At 49.2% G+C, this 21,485-nt stretch overlaps 1 protein-coding gene across 2 annotated transcripts in view; it reads left to right on the forward strand.

Annotated features, from left to right (window-relative positions):
- Positions 1 to 21,485, forward strand: part of LOC119374185 (thyroid receptor-interacting protein 11) — an 84,685-nt gene that overhangs the window by 25,863 nt on the left and 37,337 nt on the right. For both annotated transcript variants that reach the window (XM_037644244.2, XM_037644245.2), the window contains exon 3: positions 15,661 to 15,768. In XM_037644244.2, the coding sequence (XP_037500172.1) occupies positions 15,661 to 15,768 (108 nt within the window). The remainder of the gene's footprint in view (positions 1 to 15,660; positions 15,769 to 21,485) is intronic.

Below are 21,485 nucleotides of genomic sequence, written 5' to 3' on the forward strand. Positions count from 1 at the left end.
ACGCTAGAGAAACGTGGAAGTGGTATACGCACACTCACATCTTGAAGATTTTCACATGTATTATGTGACCGGATAGGGCGAATCCGAACAGGACAAAGAAGGAACACAGATGCACAGGACAGGCGTTACTCCCAACTAAGCTTCATTCAGGAAATTTTCCCTAGATATATAATACGCAGCCGAGTGGCACGCGCAGGCGCACTGCGCGTACGCTACAGTCACAGTTGTTACAGTTGTGTTACAGTTGTTATGCTTGAACTTGTCCGTTATGACGGAGAACGCACGCACGTTTCGCGAAGCTGTATGTGTAGAAGGGGTTCTTGACAGTTCTTGAACAAGGTCATCGTCACCGTTATCAGTGAGCACCAGCAGCTGGACCGGACTTGTTATCGGATCCGTTCGTGATCGCGGCTACGAGGAGTCTAAGTGTAGTTAAGTGCGAGGTATAGTGCAGATGGTGGAAATCTTGGATGCCTCTTACGATGAAATGATCTATGATGCCTCCTGTCCTGGATGTGGCAGCGAGGTCTTTTGATGCCCTGTCCACACCCAAGCCGTCTTTCACCCAGTATAAGGACCAGGCGCTGTTAGGTCTTGATAAGTCAATGTTGAAGTCACCGGTAATGATGAGAGGCCTGGTTCTCTCGCCAGATTTATTGTAGGGAAGCATTGACACGGTTTTTTTTTTTGTAATCCACGTGGTCCACGTTGCGGACCACGTGGACAAGTGGATGGTAGTTCAGCGTCTTCCAGAGGTGTTCTGTCTTCGGCTCCCTCACTTTCCCTGCGTCCGCCGCGGTGGTGTAGCGGTTACGGTGCTCGGCTGCTTATCCGAAGGTCGCGGGTTCGGTCCCGGCCGCGGCGGTCGCATTTCGATGGAGGCAAAATGCTAGATGCCCGCGTACTGTGTGATCTCGGTGCACTTTAAAGGGCCCCTGACAGCCGATTTTTTGTTTGTGACATTTATGTTGCAATGAGTAGGTCTATGTCTTGTAATCACGGAATGACACCGCAAATGCTCCTACGTGATGTCTAATTAATCCTAGCAGCGTTAATTATGGTAATTTTTAGTGTAGGTTCAAAACGCGCGCCAAAAGAGGATAAGAAACTAGCGCCGTGCCGCGGCGGTCGCGCCTCGGGGCACGCCACTGACCTCCATTAAGTGGAGATCAGTGGGGCACGCGTGATGACGTACGCTCAGTATTGGGTGACGTCAGCCACGCGCTTGTTGAGCTGCCAGTTGGAGAAGTTCGTCTGCTCGTCGAGCACGTGGTAGACGATGTCATCGCTGTCAGACGCAGATTCGTGGCCCTACTCATCGTCTAACGAGTCCGACGACGGTTCGCAAGTGGCAGACACTGAGGTTGCGAATGTTTTGAATGGAGGAGCCTGGCAATGCAGCGGCTGAAACCGAACGCGTCTCCTCGCCGAAAGGATCGCGGCTGCACTTTTTTCTAGCACTCCGATGCGCTCGCCTATAGTGGACTCACTATGCGTTGCTCTTTTTGTTGCCACCCGGCAGTTATTATTATTATTTTTTTTAAAAGCGTCTAGTGCTGACAGCACTGCTTGGCGCCGCCGTTGAAGAACGGTGAGACGCCGTGAGCTGGTGTATCACTGGCGTCTGAAATATGGTAGCCTTAGTCGAAGCAGCTGTAGTGAAATATAAAGAAAAACACAAGAGTATGATAATAAATTATAATGATTCCAGTTCACTACAGACGCCGCTTAGACACCGCAGTTGTACGTCCTCACCCGAAAGCGCTTTAATTTTTTTTTTCTTCCAATGTGTTGACCTGCAAATAATAAGGACGAAAATTATCATCCCCAGCGTATGGTCCGCTGTTCGATCTCACGCACTCGCCGCGTGCAAGTTGCTTAAAATTAGAATGAAATTATTCTCAATCGCGGTTACAATTACGTGTGTAAGTTGTTTCAACCTCCTGAAACAGCCCAGTACGATATTCCTTGGAAGTTAGTCGAAGCGAACGGCATACACGTTCTCTGTTAAACGCGTTACACAGCTTTATTTAGGCATCCACAGCAGCTCTGCGGACGCAGCCTGCCAGCCATCCCCATGACAGGCTGCATCCACATATATGTAGTGGGCGCTCAACTGAAACTGTCTATTAATGCACGGCACCGCTACAACGACGCGGAACGTGGAGAAATGCACACAAGAAACGCGCGCAAGCGCCTACAGCAGAAGGGGCGGTGCGACTAGAAAAAGTTGCACTGGCGCCACCTGGATTTTTCTTCGCCCAGAGGAACGCCTGAACCCTCCCGTTCGCGCCACTAGGAAGTTGGTTCTAGTTCACTATAACCACAGTGCACCGCGCGTATTTCTGTCTGTGACGTCGACAGTACTTGCTTTACCTCTGCAACGTCACAAGGGGCCTACGTCTACGTCATACTAGTGGTTATGTTGATAGGAGTTCAAAGTTCAGATGAGCACTCAGGCTTACTTTAAAACCAAATTAAAATATCTTAAAGGCAACGCTCGTCACTCATAATCGGTCAGAAGTGCCCCCGCATGCAGGACAATGAAACAACACAAGCATCTCGCGTTTCCAAATTCGATGTCAGGGGTCCTTTAAAGAATACCAGATGGTTAAAACTTCCGGGGCCCTTCGCTATGGCGTCTCATAATCATATCGTGGTTTTGGGAAAACCCCTACAGTTATTATTATTATCACTTTTCTTGCGTGTCAATGTGTGTGTTCGACGTTACTCTGTTGGTTGAGACTCCGTATCACCTGTGGCACATGCCCGCATAACATGAACTCTGGTATGCGGGTATGTGCCACACGTGACTGGGAGAAAGGGTTTCATGACGTACGCGACAGGCATTTTGCGTTATTCATGTCATGACCACTGAATCGTGTTCGCCATACACTGATCTCCTGCATAAGAATGGAAGCTTGAGCGAGTTGGTATGCGTTCATCAACAAAGATGAAGATAGATCCCCTGCTATGCCAATTTTGGTATATTAGAAGTTATGGAGCCGACCAGGAGAGCGCTCAGACGTGGGCGGACAGACAGACAGACAGACAGATAAAGAGATAGATGGATGGATGGATGGATGGATGGATGGATGGATGGATGGATGGATGGATGGGGAGGGAGGGAGGGAGGGAAAAAGAAAGAAAGAAAGGGCCAAAGTGCCTGAGGTTCGCTAAAAAATGCTTCGCATTTAAAGAACATGCAAACACCGACAGAGACAGTAAGAACGCTGGTTACTGTCCCTGCTTCGCCTAAGCGCTGGAAATGCATCCAAGTTCAGTATTCCAATTAGTCCAGCATGCTGCTTTACATGGAAATTGGTCCGACGCGGATCACACAAGTGAAGGCTGCGCGCACAGATTTCACGGTGTACATATGTTGATCGTGCCGCATTTCGGTGGCATGGCGCACCAGCGGCGTAAACAGAGGCTCACCGAACGGCGCCAGCACAAATACACGGCAATGACGTCCGGATCGCATGTAGCTTTGCGACACTATAATAAAAGCAGTGCCCGAGTTGGAATCTGCGGGAAACGCTCAACACGCATTTAGCGTTTAAGGAAGCATGCATATCGCCACCGCCAGCTTCGTGAGGATGACAGACGATAAATATCGGAGTAAAACTGCTTTATTTGGGCACACGTACAAGCCACTTCTCTGCACAGTGGCGACATTTGTCGTAGCCTGGCTTCCCTCCTCGTGGGAGCTCTCGGCAGCCGCTTTGTTCTGTACGCCGGTCTGCAGCTCGCTGAGTCAAACCGTCGTTTCACGTGAGCAGAGAGATCGAGCTAATGCCTGGCTGTATGGTTGGCGATCGAACACTTCCGTTGCCGCTGCTCTGTCGTGAAGTGATGACAACCTTCGCTTGCCCTTCGTAGAGAGTCGCGCTGTACGAGGCTGTTCGTGACCATGAATTCCACCAAGAGAACACAGTCTTGCTGGAGGAGGCTCGCTCGAACGTCTCGGGGAGTCCGAATGCTTTGGACTGCGCTCTCGTTTCTTCGGCCCATGCATCTTCCCCGGTAATTCTGTTCAAAACATGTTTTCCTCCATCGCGGATAAACGTTAAGGTGGCGCCCGTTTGCTGCGCTTTGTGATGACGTCTTGGGAACGCACCTCGCACACGGAGTCTCTCACTCTCGATGGTATAGAGTGCTGACCGCTGAATTAGCGCAGGGCTTGAACCGTCCTTCCTTCCCTGTCCGCGTGCATCACGAACCTCGTCGTCCTGCTTCACTCATGAAAGCCACGTTACTTATTCGTCGATGAATTTCAGCTGCAGATATGGAATTACAGCACGCACTTCTCACTTGGCGGCAGACCACCAGCTGCGCGCTCGAAGAACTGAGACATAGGACTGAGAGACATAGGAACCTGTCCATTGTTGGGGGTAGCGCACAAACGGACGACCAGCGCTTGTCCCGTCGTCTCCCTTCGTGATTCGTCCGTTTGTGCGCTACACGACGATGGATAAGAGCCTCGAGGCCAGCTCCTCTGCGAGGGCGCGCGCGTCGAGGCACCCTAGATAAGAACCAACGTTTTTAGATTATAAGAACTGAGAGCCTCATGCGATATAGGAGAGACTAGATGGCGCGACATATGTGCGCGTTGCGTCATCGGATTTTCATTGTGCCTTCGGTGGCCAATGGGACCTCGAAAAAAATCCCTCGTATTTTGCGCATGGAGCTGTTTAAGGGGTATTCAGACGGGGGAGGAATGCTCGGGGGAGACGGGGGGATTGCGTATCACGTGACCGCGACATCACGGATTAGCGAGTGGGCGTGACCCCCCCGCGCCTCCTCGGAGGAGACGGGGACGTTTTCCCCGAAAGGACAAACGATCCCCCTGCGGTGGGGGATGTGGCGGAATTTCGGGCTCTTGTTTGGCCACATTGTTGCACTTGCTCCTGCAGAGAGCGGCAGTGGGTGTCCAGTCTGCAGCTGGATGGTCGTCTGCAGCTCGTCGTCAGCAGCTCGTCAAACGGGTGGTGCAAGCCACCAGAGTAGTCTAGTAACATTGGTCTCCCCCTCCGTTTGCCTCATCCGTGTGAGTGGGGGGCATTTGTGGAGACTTCTCCTCGCAAGCTGACGTCACTAGGCTCCGCCTTTACCCCCCGAGCATTTCTACGCCGTCTGAATACGGCCGTATTGGTCGAGTAGTGCGACCAGGGTTTCTCGCATGACTCGAAACAAGAGGCTTTCTGTCGAGACAAAGCTGCGCGCCACAGCACTTGGTTCACATTGTTGACTACGCGTTTCGTGGCCCGCTCAGGTTCACTTAAAAGAGTGGCGACAGAAAATTTGTGAACCTCTGTTTTTTTGCTCTTAATCAGTGGCTACTGACTCGTTGATAGCGGCAACGAAGCTCATTTGCCCCAGCGCGACACGAATATTTAATTATATGCTCGTATGCTACGACCGGAGGCAGTTTCCATTTCGAAGAGCACTCCCCGTGACGTAGTCGGCCTACTCGTTAACAAATACTATCAGGTGACCGCGAGAGCCAGTGACGTCACTGGCCAGCTTCTACCATGTTGTCAGCGCTGCTGTTTCGTATGCTGTGTTGAGCGTTGCGAGTGCTTGTTTCCTCGATCGTCAAACTACGTTGCTTATCTATGCGGCGATGGACAAGAGCTAGGATGAGTGTAAAAATCAGCCAGAAAAGCTCGATTCACTTCGCGAATCTCGCCGGTGGCTGCGGTTTTCTTCTTGTCGTCGTCGTCCAACATGAGGCGACGTTTTCCATGAGGCTTGGAACAGTCGCAGCATAGACGTGCTGAAACATTTTCGCTTCGATTATTTGTAAAGTAGCAGGTTGAGAAGTGACGAAGGAAAGCAGTGAAATCGCAACATTCGCACCCTGTAACAGTGTTTATGTGTAACATGCAAGTGACGCGATGCACGCTTTACGGACTCGTATTTAGGTTGAGCAACGCTTCGTTCTCGACGCATACCAATCCCACGTACGCACGTCAGAACGCCGAAGCACTTATCTGTCCACTACGCAATACAATCGCGGCAGTAGAGATCTTTAGCTTGTCTGTAGATTTCCTAACGTTTGCGGATACCTGGTTACCGGAGATGTCGACGGCTGCAGCAGTGACAGCCAACGTTTCTGGAACGACTAAACAAGTTCTATAAACGTTGGTAGCAGCAGCCGCGTAGGGTGCCTTCGGGGGCGCGCGCATCGAGGCACTCTACAACCGCGGAGCCGGTAGCGACATCTTGTGGCGTTTTGTCCAACTACAATAAATCTTTTTTTCTGTTTTCTCCGTCGCGTTGATGTTCTTGTCGCAAAAAAAGCAACGAGAATACTGTGAGTTGCTAATTATCTCACTGCTAATGCTTTACACAGAGTTAGTAAGCGGGTAAGTCGCTGCAATGTTATTTTGTCGGTATCTGGTTAGGCTATGCATCATCAGGTGTCGCCACCAGCGTTGTCCGTCTCGTACACGCCTCCAGTAACCCGGTCAGAACTCGTGACGTACGTTGTTTACAAAACGACCCTGCTCGATGACATTATCGCTTTTAACACGAAAGTGTTTTATGCCGGGGTCCACCAAGACTTCAGTATTTCCGTCACGGAAATGACGTCGAAAAAATTTACATGATCAGATAGTAAAGAAAAAAGTTCCGTCAACGGGCATCGAACCCACGACCGCTCGGTCCGCAACAACTGATGCCGGGAACGCTATCCACTGCGCCACGGTCACAGACTCTAGAGGCTTTACAAACGAGCCTTTTATATCTACCACTCTCCCGGTCGGCGGGGTGGTGTTGCCCTCTGGGAGCGGTAAAGTAAAGTTTTCGTCATTGCTGTGGCCTCCGCGATTAGCACCTGCAACGCGTTACACGTCCGTCCCATTCGGCGCGTTTTCTATAGAAGTTCAATTTTGTCAATGCCTTAACACACCGCGAGGTGGCGATCTTAGCCCAAGCGTCGTAAAGGCGTCGGCATCGCTCATAGCATCACGCTAATCCAAACCAAAAATAGCTCTGCGACGCGCGCCTGTCTCACCTGACTGTAACACCGCGTTCCCCGCTCACGCGCTCGCCGCGAGAAAAATCGCGGCCGGGCTACCGGGGCGGCACGACGCGCTTTGCGTTTCCCTCTAGTCCGGCCATGGTGTTCAATCACATCTTAACGTGCCTAGGGACGGCGACCAAGTTCTGCGTCCAATATGCGACGCTCTTCTGGCTATCACTACCTCGTTCTCTGGTTACGCTTTCACTGTTAACTACTACAGCTATCACAAGGGTTTGTTTAATCATTTAACATGGACGTTAGTCGTCGGGATGGAGATGTACCACCAGTCATCACAGTGGGTGCATCCACGTTAAACGGTGCTATAGCTGCCAGACATCAATATACATTGTACAAACTCTCTTATATCAATGTACAGTAAACATTCAGTTACTTCTGTAAGGGCACGCTTTACTTTCGTGTTATTCCGATTCCTATGACGGAGGGATCAACCATCTTTTTGCTTCTATTTCCGATTGGGCACTTTCACGAACTTCAAAACTCAATTAAAGTACTTTTTAGGCTGCATTTGTGGCTGATATGGTACAGGTGGCACCTGTATGCACCCATTCGTGTGATGCAACAATCAAATCGTGTCGGAATTTTTGTGTCACCGCTCCATTAAAGGGGCCATGACACGGTCGCCCTAAGATTTGTGGTTTTCAGCGAAAACTAAAAGTAGAGGGTCTATTATGCCTATACAGATTTCAAAATTGGGCCGTAAAAGAATATTTCATTGCAAAACCTAGAAGTCGCCGGCTGTAAACCCCGCCTAGAGTGCCTCGATGCGCGCGCCCCCGCTTAGAGTGGTGTCAGCTTTTGAAAGGGCAGGTGCCGCCTCCTCGGCCTTGGCGGCAGCGTGGCCGCCATTTTGAATCCCCCGCCCGGTCACTTGTGCGTGGCGCGCGTGCTGTTTTTAGGTCGGTGCTCGTTTCCCTCCAGTTTTATGCGCTCGCTACCGTCACCATGGCCGGGTGTTGCGTGCAGCAGTGCACCAATCATTCCAGAAACGCTGGGAGCTGTATCGTTTTAGAAGATACGAGGTTTCTTTGGGCAGCAAAAATCAAACGTGACAAGCGGCATCCAAAGAACACATTATGCACTTGCAGCGTAAGTTTCCGGCCGGTATTTCAAATGCACATGCAAGGATAGCTTCGGCCGGTGTTAACTTAGCGTAATAAATGGACACACTGATATCAGCTACATGCTTAAAATGCTTTGGTTCACGTGTGCATGAATCCTGCATTTTTCTTCGCAAACATTCTTTACTGCACTTGGTTGGTCCTGTATCTGCCTTTGATTTTTGCTTTCGCTATTTTTGTGATTTGAAGTGTATCATAGAATATATTACGCGTGTTTTTCTGCAGATCAGATCCTTCTTTTTTACTAATAATAATTATTTGGGAGAATTTACTTCCCAAGAACCCCGATATGATTATGAGAGGCGCCGTATATAGTGGAAGGCTCCCGAAATTTTGACCATCTGTTGTTCTTTAACGTGCACCTAAATATAAGTACGCGGGCCTTTGTCATTTCACATCCATCGAAATGGGACCCCTGCGGCAGGGATTCCATCCCGCAACCTTCGGGTCACCAGTCAAGCACCATAACTAAAACCACGGCGGGTTCTTGTTTTCTATATTCCTTTCCGTGTTTCAAGTACGCCTTCTGTGCTGGTCTGATGCCCGTGTATGTATGTGTGCAGTTAAATGTTTTTTTTTATCTTTCCCTGTTTCTGTGTTTCAAGGTTACATTTTCGTCCTCTCTTAAATAATTACGCAGTTCTTGTTTTTTTTTTAAATCATTTACGATCACTGTGAATCGACTAGTGGCAGTTGTGTTTTATTGTGTACTTTTCGTTTTATTTGTGTAATTGCTTCTGTCAGCACAGCATTAATGCGCACAAATAAATGGCCTGTACACTGGATATCAAGGCGTGCGTGCGCACGCGCGCACACACACACACACACACACACACACACACGCACGCACGCACGCACGCACGCACGCACGCACACACACACACACACACACACACACACACACACACACACACACACACACACACACACACACACACACACACACACACACACACACACACACACACACACACACACACATTCAGTATCGTATTTCTTTGAGCAAGCATAATTTATTTATTTATAATGTAAGCCCTGAAGGCTCAAACAGGAATGCGTATACAAACAGTTCTCGCGAATCGTCTATACAAAGAAGACGCATAAAAACAAGAAGACGGGAAAGCATTGTGTACAGTAGACACGTGATGTCAGTAAAAAATACAAGAAACAAAGTCAAGTGTACGTCATGGAAAACCAGTTAATGAAATAAAAACTCACAGGCTCCCTTATGCGTTCGCTTAAGACGGCTCGAAAGCGGAAGCCATCTTCTTCTTCTCAGTTTTTTGCGCACAAAGCGCGGTTTTGCATTGCCTCCAAGATCGGAGGCACTTCACCTGGTTTTGCACTACCTCCGTGATCTGCCCACTTTTGACCAAGCTACGATGTCATGTGATAACGGCATCATATGACGTCACGCCAAAATTTGTGAAGCCATGATGACGTCATCACGTGACGATTTTTTGCATCCCTCGTCTCTAACGTCGTGGTACGCTGACGCCGTAGACGCGGGACGCCGACGGTGAAATTTCGCATTTGATGAGGCATTTAAAAAATACGTCCGCCACGGTGGTATAGTGGTTACGGTACTCGGCTGCTGACCCGAAAGTCACTGGTTCGATCCCGGCCGCGGCGGTCGCATTTAGCTGGAGGCGAAATGCTAGAGGCCCGTGTACTGTGCGATGTCAGTGCAGGTTAATGAACACCAGATGGTCAACATTCATGGAGCCCTCCACTACGGCGTGCCTCATAATCATATCTTGCTTCTGGCAAGTAAAACCCAAGATATTATTATTAACAAAAGAGATAAACGACGCCGTGCATCTGCCGCACAAAGTGTAAAACAGTATTAAAAACACTCAATAATATGTGCATTTAATTGGGCATGCGAGAAAACCTGCAGATACAAAAAGAAGAAAAACGCACTGATGCTGCGCGCATGCAAAGTTTTACGGCATACTACTCAACGACGTATTCATCGTTTTGGTAAGGACTCAAGGTGCAACTCGAGTGCCGATACAGTAGAGGCTACAGATTGTGAGCGAGAAATGTCAGCAATAATAATGATAAAGAAGCTTTCGTTTCATTTTAGCAGGATCTTCGCACTATACTGCCCCTCGGCCCTTTATTCTGTGTAGAATATGTTTGATGCCATTTATAATAAACGAGTAAATTGTTTGCAAACTTAGCAAAATGAGCCACCTTAATCGCGCTTGGGTAGCTTCGCAACACTAAGTTGTGTGTGTTCAGATACATATACTGCTGCTGCTGCTACTGACATGTATACAAATACTTTAAAGGGGTGGTGCCACCAAATTTGTGGCTTGCGCGTTCTTTGCTGTAAGCGTTTCCTATAGCTCCAGGAAGCATGATGCACGCACCAAGATTCATGTATTCTCGCTAAATAATTTAATATCGCCTTTTGATGTCGACAACTTTCGGTTTCGGTTTCTGGACCCCGAGGTTGGGCAGTGACGTAGAAGTGTAGGAGGCTTGGTCACGTGACCACACAAGGCTGTGACGCACTTAGCCAGGAAGCGATCGAAACTAGACGAGTGATGTAGCAACCGATGCTTTGCCGGTACTATAGTGAACTAGAGTATATTCTAGTTCACTACAGCCGGTACGTACGTTGCGGAGGTGGCAGAGGTCCGGAGATCACTCATGTCACTACAGCTGATCTGGTATGACGTCACTACAACTTTCGTTGCCCTTCCTACAGATCTACGTCAGAGTTGGCGCGCTAGCGATGGGTTTCGATCGGGAGAATGGGCATTTAGGTACACTTTGGAAGTGAATTAAAATATATTCTAAACGTTTGCTGTGTCGGACCCTTCGTGTGGAGTGTCCTTGCATACAGAGGAAACCCGCAACAGGCTTATTATTGCCTCGAAATTTGATGGCACCACCCCTTTAAACGATTGTTTGTACATTTGGAATGCAGAGCTTACGAGAAAATTAAGTAAGGCTTTAGACTTTGTCGTTTCCAGCGTAAGGAAGATGATTGGTTTTCAACATAACAGAGTCTACGTCTACCTCTAGCGCATAACACATGCACAGGCCGTCAGATTACATGAATTACATGCTTCCTTAATAAACATTTAGGCAACAACAGCGATAAAAGCTGCCCAAGCTTCAAAAAAGAAAAGAAAAAGAGAAAGCTCACTAGCGTGCACTTATTTCCGGACGTATCCGCGCACCGCAAGCGCTTTGTGTAGCGCGTTTCGCATGCTTCCGAGCTGCGGCGGGATTCGCAATGGCGGCGGTCGTAGCAGACGACGCGCCTGTCCTCACCCTCAGCGGAGCGCGCGGGCATCAAGGCACCCTAACCCCGCCCACCGGCGGCGACCGCCATTTTGTCATGGCGCGTGTGACGTCATGTGCAGCACGGAACGGAGCCGTCGTCTTCTACCAAAGCTTCAGCAGCTGCAAATAGTTCAATTTGAGTGCCAACCTGAAGAAAGCTACAATATCTCGATATCACGTGCAGCTGACCACGGAACAATATCGTTCGCCGCAATCCAGACGCTTGCACAGCTAGGTGCTTATTACGTCACGGCTCGCGACTGCACCAGTGTTGCCTGACTCTCGGTTCGCTTGCGTGTTTATAAAAATATTCCATTATAAATTAAGTGCTCGACCAAATGCGCTAAAATTTCGCCAGCTGATTTGTGAACGCACAAGGATTAAACTACATAACACAGAATATTGTGATCGAAAATTGGGTGTCGTGGCCCCTTTAATTGCGGTAGTAATCATACAGACGGGCGCTTTGTTGCCGTCGCCGTGAAGTTCCGTACAAAGCCAGTGTCATTGCCCTGGAAGTTGTGTGTGCGAGTGAGAGCGTGCGAGGGCAGCCGACGACGACCGTAGCTCGAGCGGAGAGGAGGGACGGTATGCTTCTCGAGCTACGTCTGCTGGTTGTTCATCGGCACACTTGGCGAAGACGAGGAGGCGCCCTCACCTGATTGGTCACAATCGCCTCGGAATTCCGGTGCGACGCTCGCGTTTTCTCGGCTAAATCTTGTTGGCTAACGTTAGACAGCGCCTCGTGTTCCGTGTGACAATCTGCGTGAAATATGCACGGTATTTGCCTCGTGGGGATGAAGTACCTCAATCGGGCGGACGCGCGTGTTGACAGGGATCATCGGACGTCACGTTTGCACCGCAAAGTTTGCGTTCAAGGCACGTTTCCTGACGTCAGCGTTCTGTTGAGTTACACCAGGTCGGATGCTGAAGGAGTTGTAAATATCGTTCCAATTTGTTGCTCTTCGCCCAAACTGTGACTTTTTATTGCGATAGCAATTATATGGACAGTCTCGGCTGAATTTTGCCGTCGCCGTCATGCACCGTATATGTATAAGTATGTATATATATATAAAAGCCCCAAAGAAAAATAATTCAGAAAAATGCTTCTGAAGCGCGGAATCGAACCAGGGACCTCTTGCTCCGCAGCGAGTGGCGCTAACCGCTACGCCACGAAACGCAGATCCTCTGCGTAGCTAACGGCGAGCGTTATATACACACCCTTTACCGCTGGACGGACTCAGAGACGGCCGGCGCTTATAAGCGTTTCTTCATTACCAGCGAGATGGCGCTAGGAGCACGACGGGCGCATTTAAATGTCGTCGGCGAGCTCGCTCGCTTCTTCTTATATTTGCGCAAGGAGAACCTTGCCCTTCCGCTGTCTGCTCGCGCGGTTTTCTGGTGGTGAGGGGAAGAGGGTTGTTTCAAGGTTTCACCGTGGTGTCCGCGCTCATGTTACAGAGCGTACAAAAGTCACTCGAGCAAGGGACGCCGCTAAATGAACAAACAGACGATGAGCGCGAACTATCAAGTGTCACAGCTCGACACTTGAAGCACGCTAGTTTCCTTCGCTGCTTCGGCCGCCTTTGCAACAGGAGCGCTGTTCAAACTGAGAGTATCCATTGGCGAGCCTCACTTCGTATAGCATTAGTTTCTTGCTATTGCATTCATTGCTTCGCCCAGGGGCGTAGCCAGAAATTTTTTCGGGGGGGGGGGGGGGGTTCAACCATACTTTATGTATGTTTGTGCGTGCGTTTGTATGTGTGCGTGTATATATACGCAAGCAAAACTGAAAAATTTCGGGGGGGGGTTTGAACCCCCCCAACCCCCCCCCCCCCCCTTGGCTACGCCCCTGGCTTCGCCCTTGCGGCGAAACTGTGACTTTTTTTCGCTTAATGTCAGCTAGACTACCCGCGTTTATACTCTTATCCACTGTGCCGTCTTCTGATCTGCATGCTGTGTGGTCCTCAAATCAGAAAAGACATCGCTTCAAGAAAAGGAAGGAACCACACGCAGGGCGCCGTGTATACGTGGGGGGTTCGCTCCTTGTCTATATAGAAGCGCTGTTTTCTTTGTAATTCCGCTTTTAGCCTCACGTGTTAGAACTGGCAATAATTAATAAGGGACAGCGGAGAATTCCCTGTTAAGATTTTGGGATATGCCCTCCTGGTTTGCAACTTGCCTAGATACTCTGGCACATATATATATATATATATATATATATATATATATATATATATATATATATATAGTAGCATCAGGTTTGGTGAAATGAAGCCACGCATTAATACCGGTGCCACACTTTTGATCGGGATTGGCGCTTTTACGAAAGCTGCGGAAGGGAGCCAATCACCGTTGAGATCGTGCTTAATCGCGCTGTGCGGTTATGCGGGACCTGCCACGCCCAGTGCGTGCGCGGATGCGCGTCGGCAGCAGCAGCAACGGCGGCGGCGGGGCGATGCTAATGGATGCAGGCACACGTGTTGCGCACCTCTGTCCTCGCTCAAACGAATGCTGCCCGAGAGGTCAGTGACGCCCGCGTTAGAGCTGCTGTTCCGCGATGACGCTTTTTGGCCACCTCGTTTGTCTATATATAGTCTTCTCACCCGGTGCCCGGTTTCGATTCATTAATGACGCACCGTCCTTTTAGAAAAGTGCTCTATAACGAACATTTTCTTGTTGACGCTTGTCGCGAATAGCGCAGCCCACAAGTGCACGGGCGTAGCCAGAAACTTTTTTCCGGGGTCTCCGACCATACTTTATGTGTATCCCTGCTTGTGCTTGCCCCGCCACGGTGGTCTAGTGGTTATGGCGCTCGACTGCTGACCCGAAGGTCGCGGGGTCGAGTCCCGGCCGCCGCGGCTGCATTTTCGATGGATGCGAAAACGTTTGAGGCCCGTGTACTTAGATTTAGGCGCACGTTAAAGAACCCCAGGTGGTCGAAATTTCCGGAGCTCTCCACTATGGCGTCTCTCATAATCATATCGTGGTTTTGGGACGTTAAACCCCACATATTATTATTATTATTATTATATTATTATTATTATTATTATTATTATTATTATTATTATTATTATTATTATTATTATTATTATTATTATTATTATTATGCTTGTGTTTGTATGTGCGCGTGTGTATATTATACAAGCAAACTTAAGAAAAGATTTGGGGTTTGAACCAGGTCCCCTCCCCTCTGGCAGTGGATCGCCGCAAATTGTGAGGCGAGTGAGGGATTTTCTCGGTGTAATTGAGGAGATGGTGGATTTTTAACGCAACAACGTTACGGCCAACGCTTTGCCGCTTTGGCCGCCCCGCCTTCGGTGTGAATGAGCCTGTACTGTCGGCCGCCGCCCGCGCGAGAGCTGTCCAAGCTGCTGCATGGCAAGCTTCGCCGGCGAGGCGATCACGTTACGTGGCGAGATTTGGCGCATCTGAGCGTCAGCTGGGCTGTCAGTCTGCGCACAGAGTCGCGAATTGTGAATCTGGCGTAGCAAACTGCTCATTGATTGCTGGAACTATAGCTGGAACCATGGCTGGCAACGATACTGCATATAGTGTGAAAACCGCGGAGCAATAGGCAAGCAGCTCTAGCCTTGGCAGACAGTCCTTCCGTCGCTAATTGGCTGCCGGAGAGGTCTCGGAGCCATTCTCCGAACGGCAGACGGCGAGCCGCTAGCGTGACCTGGCCTTTAGTGCCGGCTCCCGATGAGTGCCAAGAATAAAAAGTCAGGGCCGGGATCAAACCCAACCGGCGTTTCATTGCGTGGTTGGGTGCTTTCAGTCATGGCTTTGGCGAGATGTTTCGGGACATTGTTCGTGAGACCCAATAACGCTGTCGCGTTCCACTCCACGTTTTTTAATGGCGCAACACATCTCGTGTAACGCGCAGCCGGCGAGAACTGCCCCGGCAATTGGGTTGTTTAACTCATCGAAACAAGCTGAACGACGAAATGCGTTATTTCCATTGAGCTTTCTCTAAGATTGCTCGCACCAAGCTTGCCTCCCAGGATCACCTTTCGACACGCAGTCAGTTTTTATTCTGGGAGGGAGCAGCCGCCTCGACAAGGTTTTTTCGTAGAAGGACAAGCCAAAAAAAGAGAGCGCTGAGTTCATGTGTGTGTTCAGCAGGGCCGTCGGAATGTCCTGGAGCATATTCTCAATTCGATACAAATTATTTCTACTTCGCAGCTCGAGCGTCTTCGGTCGGCCAACGCGGAACTGGAGGACCGGTGCCACGCCACCGAGCTGCAGCTGTGCGCCGAACGACGCTCCAGGGAGGAACGGAACAACCACGTGGTGAGATATGTCATTTTGGCGGAGACGCTCCTCCGTAACAACCGAGTGGCTTGAACTGGTGTAGGGCTTGTTGCTACATACTGAACTTGGGAAGAACAGCGCTTAGACGGGACATGGTACCCGCTGCACCCTGAGGATTATCGGGCTATGGATGGATGGATGCTATGAGCGTACCCTTTATAACGCGGCGGTGACATGTGTGCCACCAGGCTCAAAAAAAGAAAAAGAAAAGCCTTCTTTTTTTTTTTTCTTAAAATGGCGTAATGCCGCGTCTACTATCTCACTATAGAGAAAAAAACAAAAAACAAATTTACAGCCTAGTTCTCTGCCGCTTACGGCAGAATGTCATTACTTTTCCCACTATTTATTTTCGTCCTTTCTCTCTAGTTTCCTGCCACCAATACTCTAGCCGTTTCTTACTTATCTCTATCGCGGGCTCGTTCAGCTTTTCCAACGTTGTCCCTAAAACCCAAGGCTTCATGTAGGCTCGTTCCAAAACCTACACCTGGGTGGATCAGAACATGCTCCATCGTTTCCTTATCTTCCCCACAGCACGTGCGTTGTTTTTCTTTACTGATTCTAAGGCAACCCGACCTCGCTTCAAACAGTAAATTGCTTCCCCTCGAATTCTCATAAAATGCCTTCCTCCTTATTCCCCTTTTGCCCTTTCGGTAGTCACTCAAAGCCGGTTTCTTTTTTTTTTTTCCATCGCAGCCATCCAGTGAATCCTCTCCGCCTCTCTGACTTTTCGTCTAACGCGCTTTGTTGCCATATCGCTTACACTGCCAGCCGTATATTTACTATACTCGCGGACAACTTTTCTTGGCAATGAAGGAGAGGCTACGGGGGCGGAGCTGCTGCACATGTACTGCTCCGCGAAGTAGTCCGGTTCAACACGTTTTGAATTTAGTTTTGGTTTGTGAACCTTCCTTATCTCCTGTGGCGGCCGTTTGATTATTCGAGCGACCGTCACAGGCTTAGACAGCCATTTGTTAGTGAAATTCGTCACAAGCTCCTTCGGCGAGTCGTCGGAAAAGCTCGACGGTGACTAGAGCTCACCTGAAGACGAAGACGCCGTTCTGACTGTGCGGTGCACATAAAAGGTGCAACGTTTCCACAGGCGCAAAAATGCGAAATGAAACTGCATAAAGTAAAACAAATATAAATATATCCTTGGTGCGCACTGACCGTCTTTTCAAACGGTGTCCCGTAGAAAATAAAGTAATGTCGTTTTGTATCCGCGCACAATTCTTGTGCGAGGATACAATTGTGGGACTGTATTATTCAGCGGTAGCACACGCATGGTTCGGCTCTGCAGCCTTGCATTCATCGCCAAGAAAAGTTGTCCGCGAGTATAGTGAGCCTCCCAGTTTTTTTTCTCCACTTTGTGTCAACGCTCTTCCTATACAAATACCGGAACGCCTTCTCTGTCCATCTACTCTCCTTCACATTTCTTAGCCTTTCTTCGAACCTTATTCTACTCTGAGCTTCCCTCGCCTCAAAACTTGTCCATCCCACGCTCTTAAGAAAAAAAAATATAGTATGTGTGACTCTTTTCGGAGAGTTCTGACGGTGACTCTCTTGGTGGGTCAGAGTCGGCGAGCTCTAGGAGAGTTCCCTGACCCAAGAGTGGAAGGACTCTTATCCGAAGGATGGATCACATTACCACTTATGAGGGAGTCAGACGACTCTTGCCGGCAACAATCCTACGGGGGTCAAATGACACACACCGAAGCGTCAAGCGACTCCACAACTATTTTAAGTTACTCAATTAACCCATGCTCTACTTTTGCGCGACTACTGTTGAAATTAGTGAAGTATTCATTTTAAGCAAGTCCAATAATACTTGCCGTTGTGCGCAGCGACTGCAAGAAATGAATAATTCTATTTTAGCATAATTTTAATAAAACTCGTCAAAACAACACACCTTTTTCAGCAGGGTAATCATGAAAGCGCGAAAAGATGGAAGAGATGGTAAATATCGAAACATGATGCCGATTTCTGCAGTTTATTTTGCACCATATGACACTATGCACATCACAGTCACACATTTTCGTTGGTTGTACTCATACAAGCATGTAAATAAGGGATACCTCAACTGCTTACCGTAAAATGCCGAGCAAGCCCCCCCCCGCCCCCCTACGGTGAAGGATAATCCGATCAGATTTGGAGGGGGGGGGGGGCGCTTGCTCGGTCCCGGACCGAAATTCAAGATGGTTGATCCCTTCGTCATAGGAATCGGAATAACACGAAAGTAATGCGCGCCCTTACAGAAGTAACTGAATATTTACTGTACATTGATATAAGAGAATTTGCACAATGTATATTGATGTGTGGCAGCTATAGCACCGTTTAACGTGGATGCACCCACTGTGATGATTGGTGATACATCTCCATCCCGATGACTAACGTCCATGTTAAATGATTAAACAAACCCTTGTGATAGCTGTAGTAGTTAACGGTGAAAGCGTAATCAGAGAACGAGGCGTGATAGCCAGAAGAGCGTCGCATATTGGACGCAGAACTTCGTCGCCATCCCGCAGCATGTTGAAATGTGATTGAACACATTTTAACCGAACTAGAGGGAAACGCAAAGCGCGTCGTGCCGCCCCGGTAGCCCGGCCGGGATTTTTCTCGGGGTGAGCGCGTGAGCGGGGAACGCGGTGTTGCAGCCTGGTGAGGCAGGCGCGCGTCGCAGAGCTATTTTTGGTTTGGATTAGCGTGATGCTATGAGCGAGGCCGACGATTTTACGACGCTTAGGCTAAGGTCGCCACCTCGCGGTGTGTTAAGGCAGTGACAAAATTTAACTTCTATTGAAAACGCGCCGAATGGGACGGACGTGTAACGCATTGCAGGTGCTAATAGCGGGTGCCACAGTAATGACGAATTACTTTACCGCTCCCAGAGGGCAACACCATCCCGCCGACCGGGGGAGTGGTAGATATAAAAGGCGCGTTTGCAAAGCCTCCAGAGTCTGTGACCGTGGCGCAGTGGATAGCGTGCCCGGCATCTGTTGCTGCGGACCAAGCAGTCGTGGGTTCGATGCCCGTTGACGGAACTTTTTTTCTTTGCGATCTGACTGTGTAATGTAAATTTTTTCGACGTCATTTCCGTTACGGAAATACGTCACTGAAGTCTTGGTGGACCCCGGTGGTGGACTTTCGTGTTAAAATAAAAAAAATGACGATCCACGTTTCTAATTAAATGCTTTATTTATCTACTGTTTTTATTCTCCCTCGTAACTGTCAAACCATTGAAGCAGCGACCGGTTTCACAAATATAGGACCGGCCACATGACAACGGAATCTCATAAACAACATTAGGTACGCATTCAGTGTACTCATTCTTGTGGTTCTTTTTGCGCAAGCGATGCTCGTCTTGATAAAAAAAGTGGCCGCAGGGAGGAGGGGGGGCGGGGCGCTTGCTCGGTCACTGGCGCTTATTTCAGATCTCTGGAAAAGGGGGGCGCTTGCTCGGCATTTTACGGTAAGCAGTTGAGGTATCCCTTATTTACATGCTTGTATGAGCATAACCAAATAAATGTGTGACTGTGACGTGCATAGTGTCATATGGTGCAAGATAAACTGCAGAAATCGGCATCATGTTTATTTATTTGTAGGTACTGTTGGGCGATTGGGCCGTTACAGGGGTGGGGTACAAATATGTCGCAAATCAATCATTGTTTACACGAAGTACAGGGATGCAGTAGCTGCGCCAATTGCGCCAATTTGATACAATTCCTAATTTTTGCGCCAAGCTGAGCGAAAACCGTGAAATTTGTTAAAATTGCGTCATGCTGCACCAAAATGCCCGACCAGCTTAAAATTTTCTCAATTGTGCAAATTTGAGCGAGAAATGGAGGCCGCGTTGGTCATCTGCAGTGTGGGCATCGTCATCCAATACAGACGCGCAGACACTAACCCCCCCGCGAAAGAAAAAAAAAAGACAGTTTCACCGGAAGGACGTAGCAATGAATGCGATAGCAATAAATTGTGATGCCATACGAGATGAGGCTGGCAGTAAACTCTTTTGTATCCGATCTCGTGTAACTCTACAAAACGTTGGTGTAAGAGAATACGGTGTTTCCAGGGAAATATGCTCTTTCTGGAATGTCTTCGCATTGAGAGCGCAGTACGTACGTAGCAAGATACAGTAAAACCTCGGTGACACGATCACGGTTCGTACAAATTTCGGGGTGATACGAATTTTTCTGCGGTACCGGCTAAGGCGCATTAGCCTGCAATGTATTGGAGTACGGATGTTGCGAACCGATTTTCAGCCCGCGACGTTTGATACGAACGTACGCTAGCGCACAGGTACAAACAGGTGCTGCCCGCGCTGTCGGGGAAGGCGCGGCAGTCCCGCTCGGGCGCGGGCATGCGCGCTGCGCGACCATCAACGGTGCGTCGTTGCCACCGAGATAGTGCGCGCGAATCTTGGAGGCCTTTATGCGCCTTCGCGTTTAGATTACAGATGACGTGGACGTCGCGTTTTTTTTTTTTTCCCGACGCGTTGACGCGTGCTCCTGTGCTCGAGGCAGCAGCGTGTTTGCACTGTGTTAACACGTGCCTGCCACGTCGATGCAAGACATGTCCACGCAATCAGACATTCTATGAAACAAGACAAACTTGTGCTGCGGGTCCGTCATGAAGTCCCATGAAAGGTGAACGCAGACTCCAAGAGACGAAACGGACGGTTTTGGCGAAGGAGCTAGGCCTCGCAACACACGCGCACTCCTGCCAACTCTCCGATTTGCACGGGAGACTCCCAAATTGTGAGCAAACCTCTCGATTGTGCGGGCATGGCCGTAAATCTCCCGAAAAGCACTCCCAACACCACCGCGATAAGAAAATAACAGCGTCAAAGGACAGCGATTCTAAAATATTCTTTCCTTCATCTGTCGCGTGCAAAGCTCTTCTTAAGTGACTTTCGCCGCAGTACTCTGGGTCATGCAGAAAAGCGCAGCAAGGTTAAGAGGGGGCTACAAGCGGTCACGGGTCACAACACATCTGGTTCATTAATTACACACGCGTACATGAGCCGTATATTTACGAGTACAAGTATGATCGTTGACGTCTAAAAACTTTACTGGCAATCATTCAGAGCTGTTCATGACGGCGCTGCGGCCCTGAGAAATACTGAATCAAAACGTATGCCAACTTTCTTTTGTCGCATACCAATTTTCCATGTTTTCTGGTGATACGAATTTCGGATGATACGAATATTTTTGGTCACCCCGTGAGATTCGTATCACCGAGGTTTTACTGTATACGGGCCGCCCGCTGATGGCTGCCAAGATAGCGCGCGCGCCAGCGACCGCGACCGCGCCCATGGAATCAATGTTCAGAAGTCGCTGCTCGAGCGACAGCCCCCCACCCCTCTCGCGTCTTTTCATGCTCGTTCAAGACGGGCGGGGCGTTTCCTCTATGCTTCGATGGCAGGCTTCCCGAGCGGAGTGGTGTTATCGCATGCGCCCTCCGAGCGACGGAGATGGGCTGCCTCGTTTGATACCTGCTTCAGCCGCGTTCGTCGCACGCACTCGCGCGCAGAACATACTATGCACAGGGATATGTTATCAATTTGGACTTTATACGGGAGATGACGGCAAAAACTCGTCGAGAGTGTCCATTTAGTTGCTATCGTAATAGAAAAGGACAGTAGTTCTCAAATTTCCTGATGCTTGTTTTATTGCGTGCAGAACGCTTTTTAAGCCACT

This window comes from Rhipicephalus sanguineus, chromosome 11, assembly GCF_013339695.2.
Source record: "Rhipicephalus sanguineus isolate Rsan-2018 chromosome 11, BIME_Rsan_1.4, whole genome shotgun sequence".
NCBI classification, from domain to species: domain Eukaryota; kingdom Metazoa; phylum Arthropoda; class Arachnida; order Ixodida; family Ixodidae; genus Rhipicephalus; species Rhipicephalus sanguineus.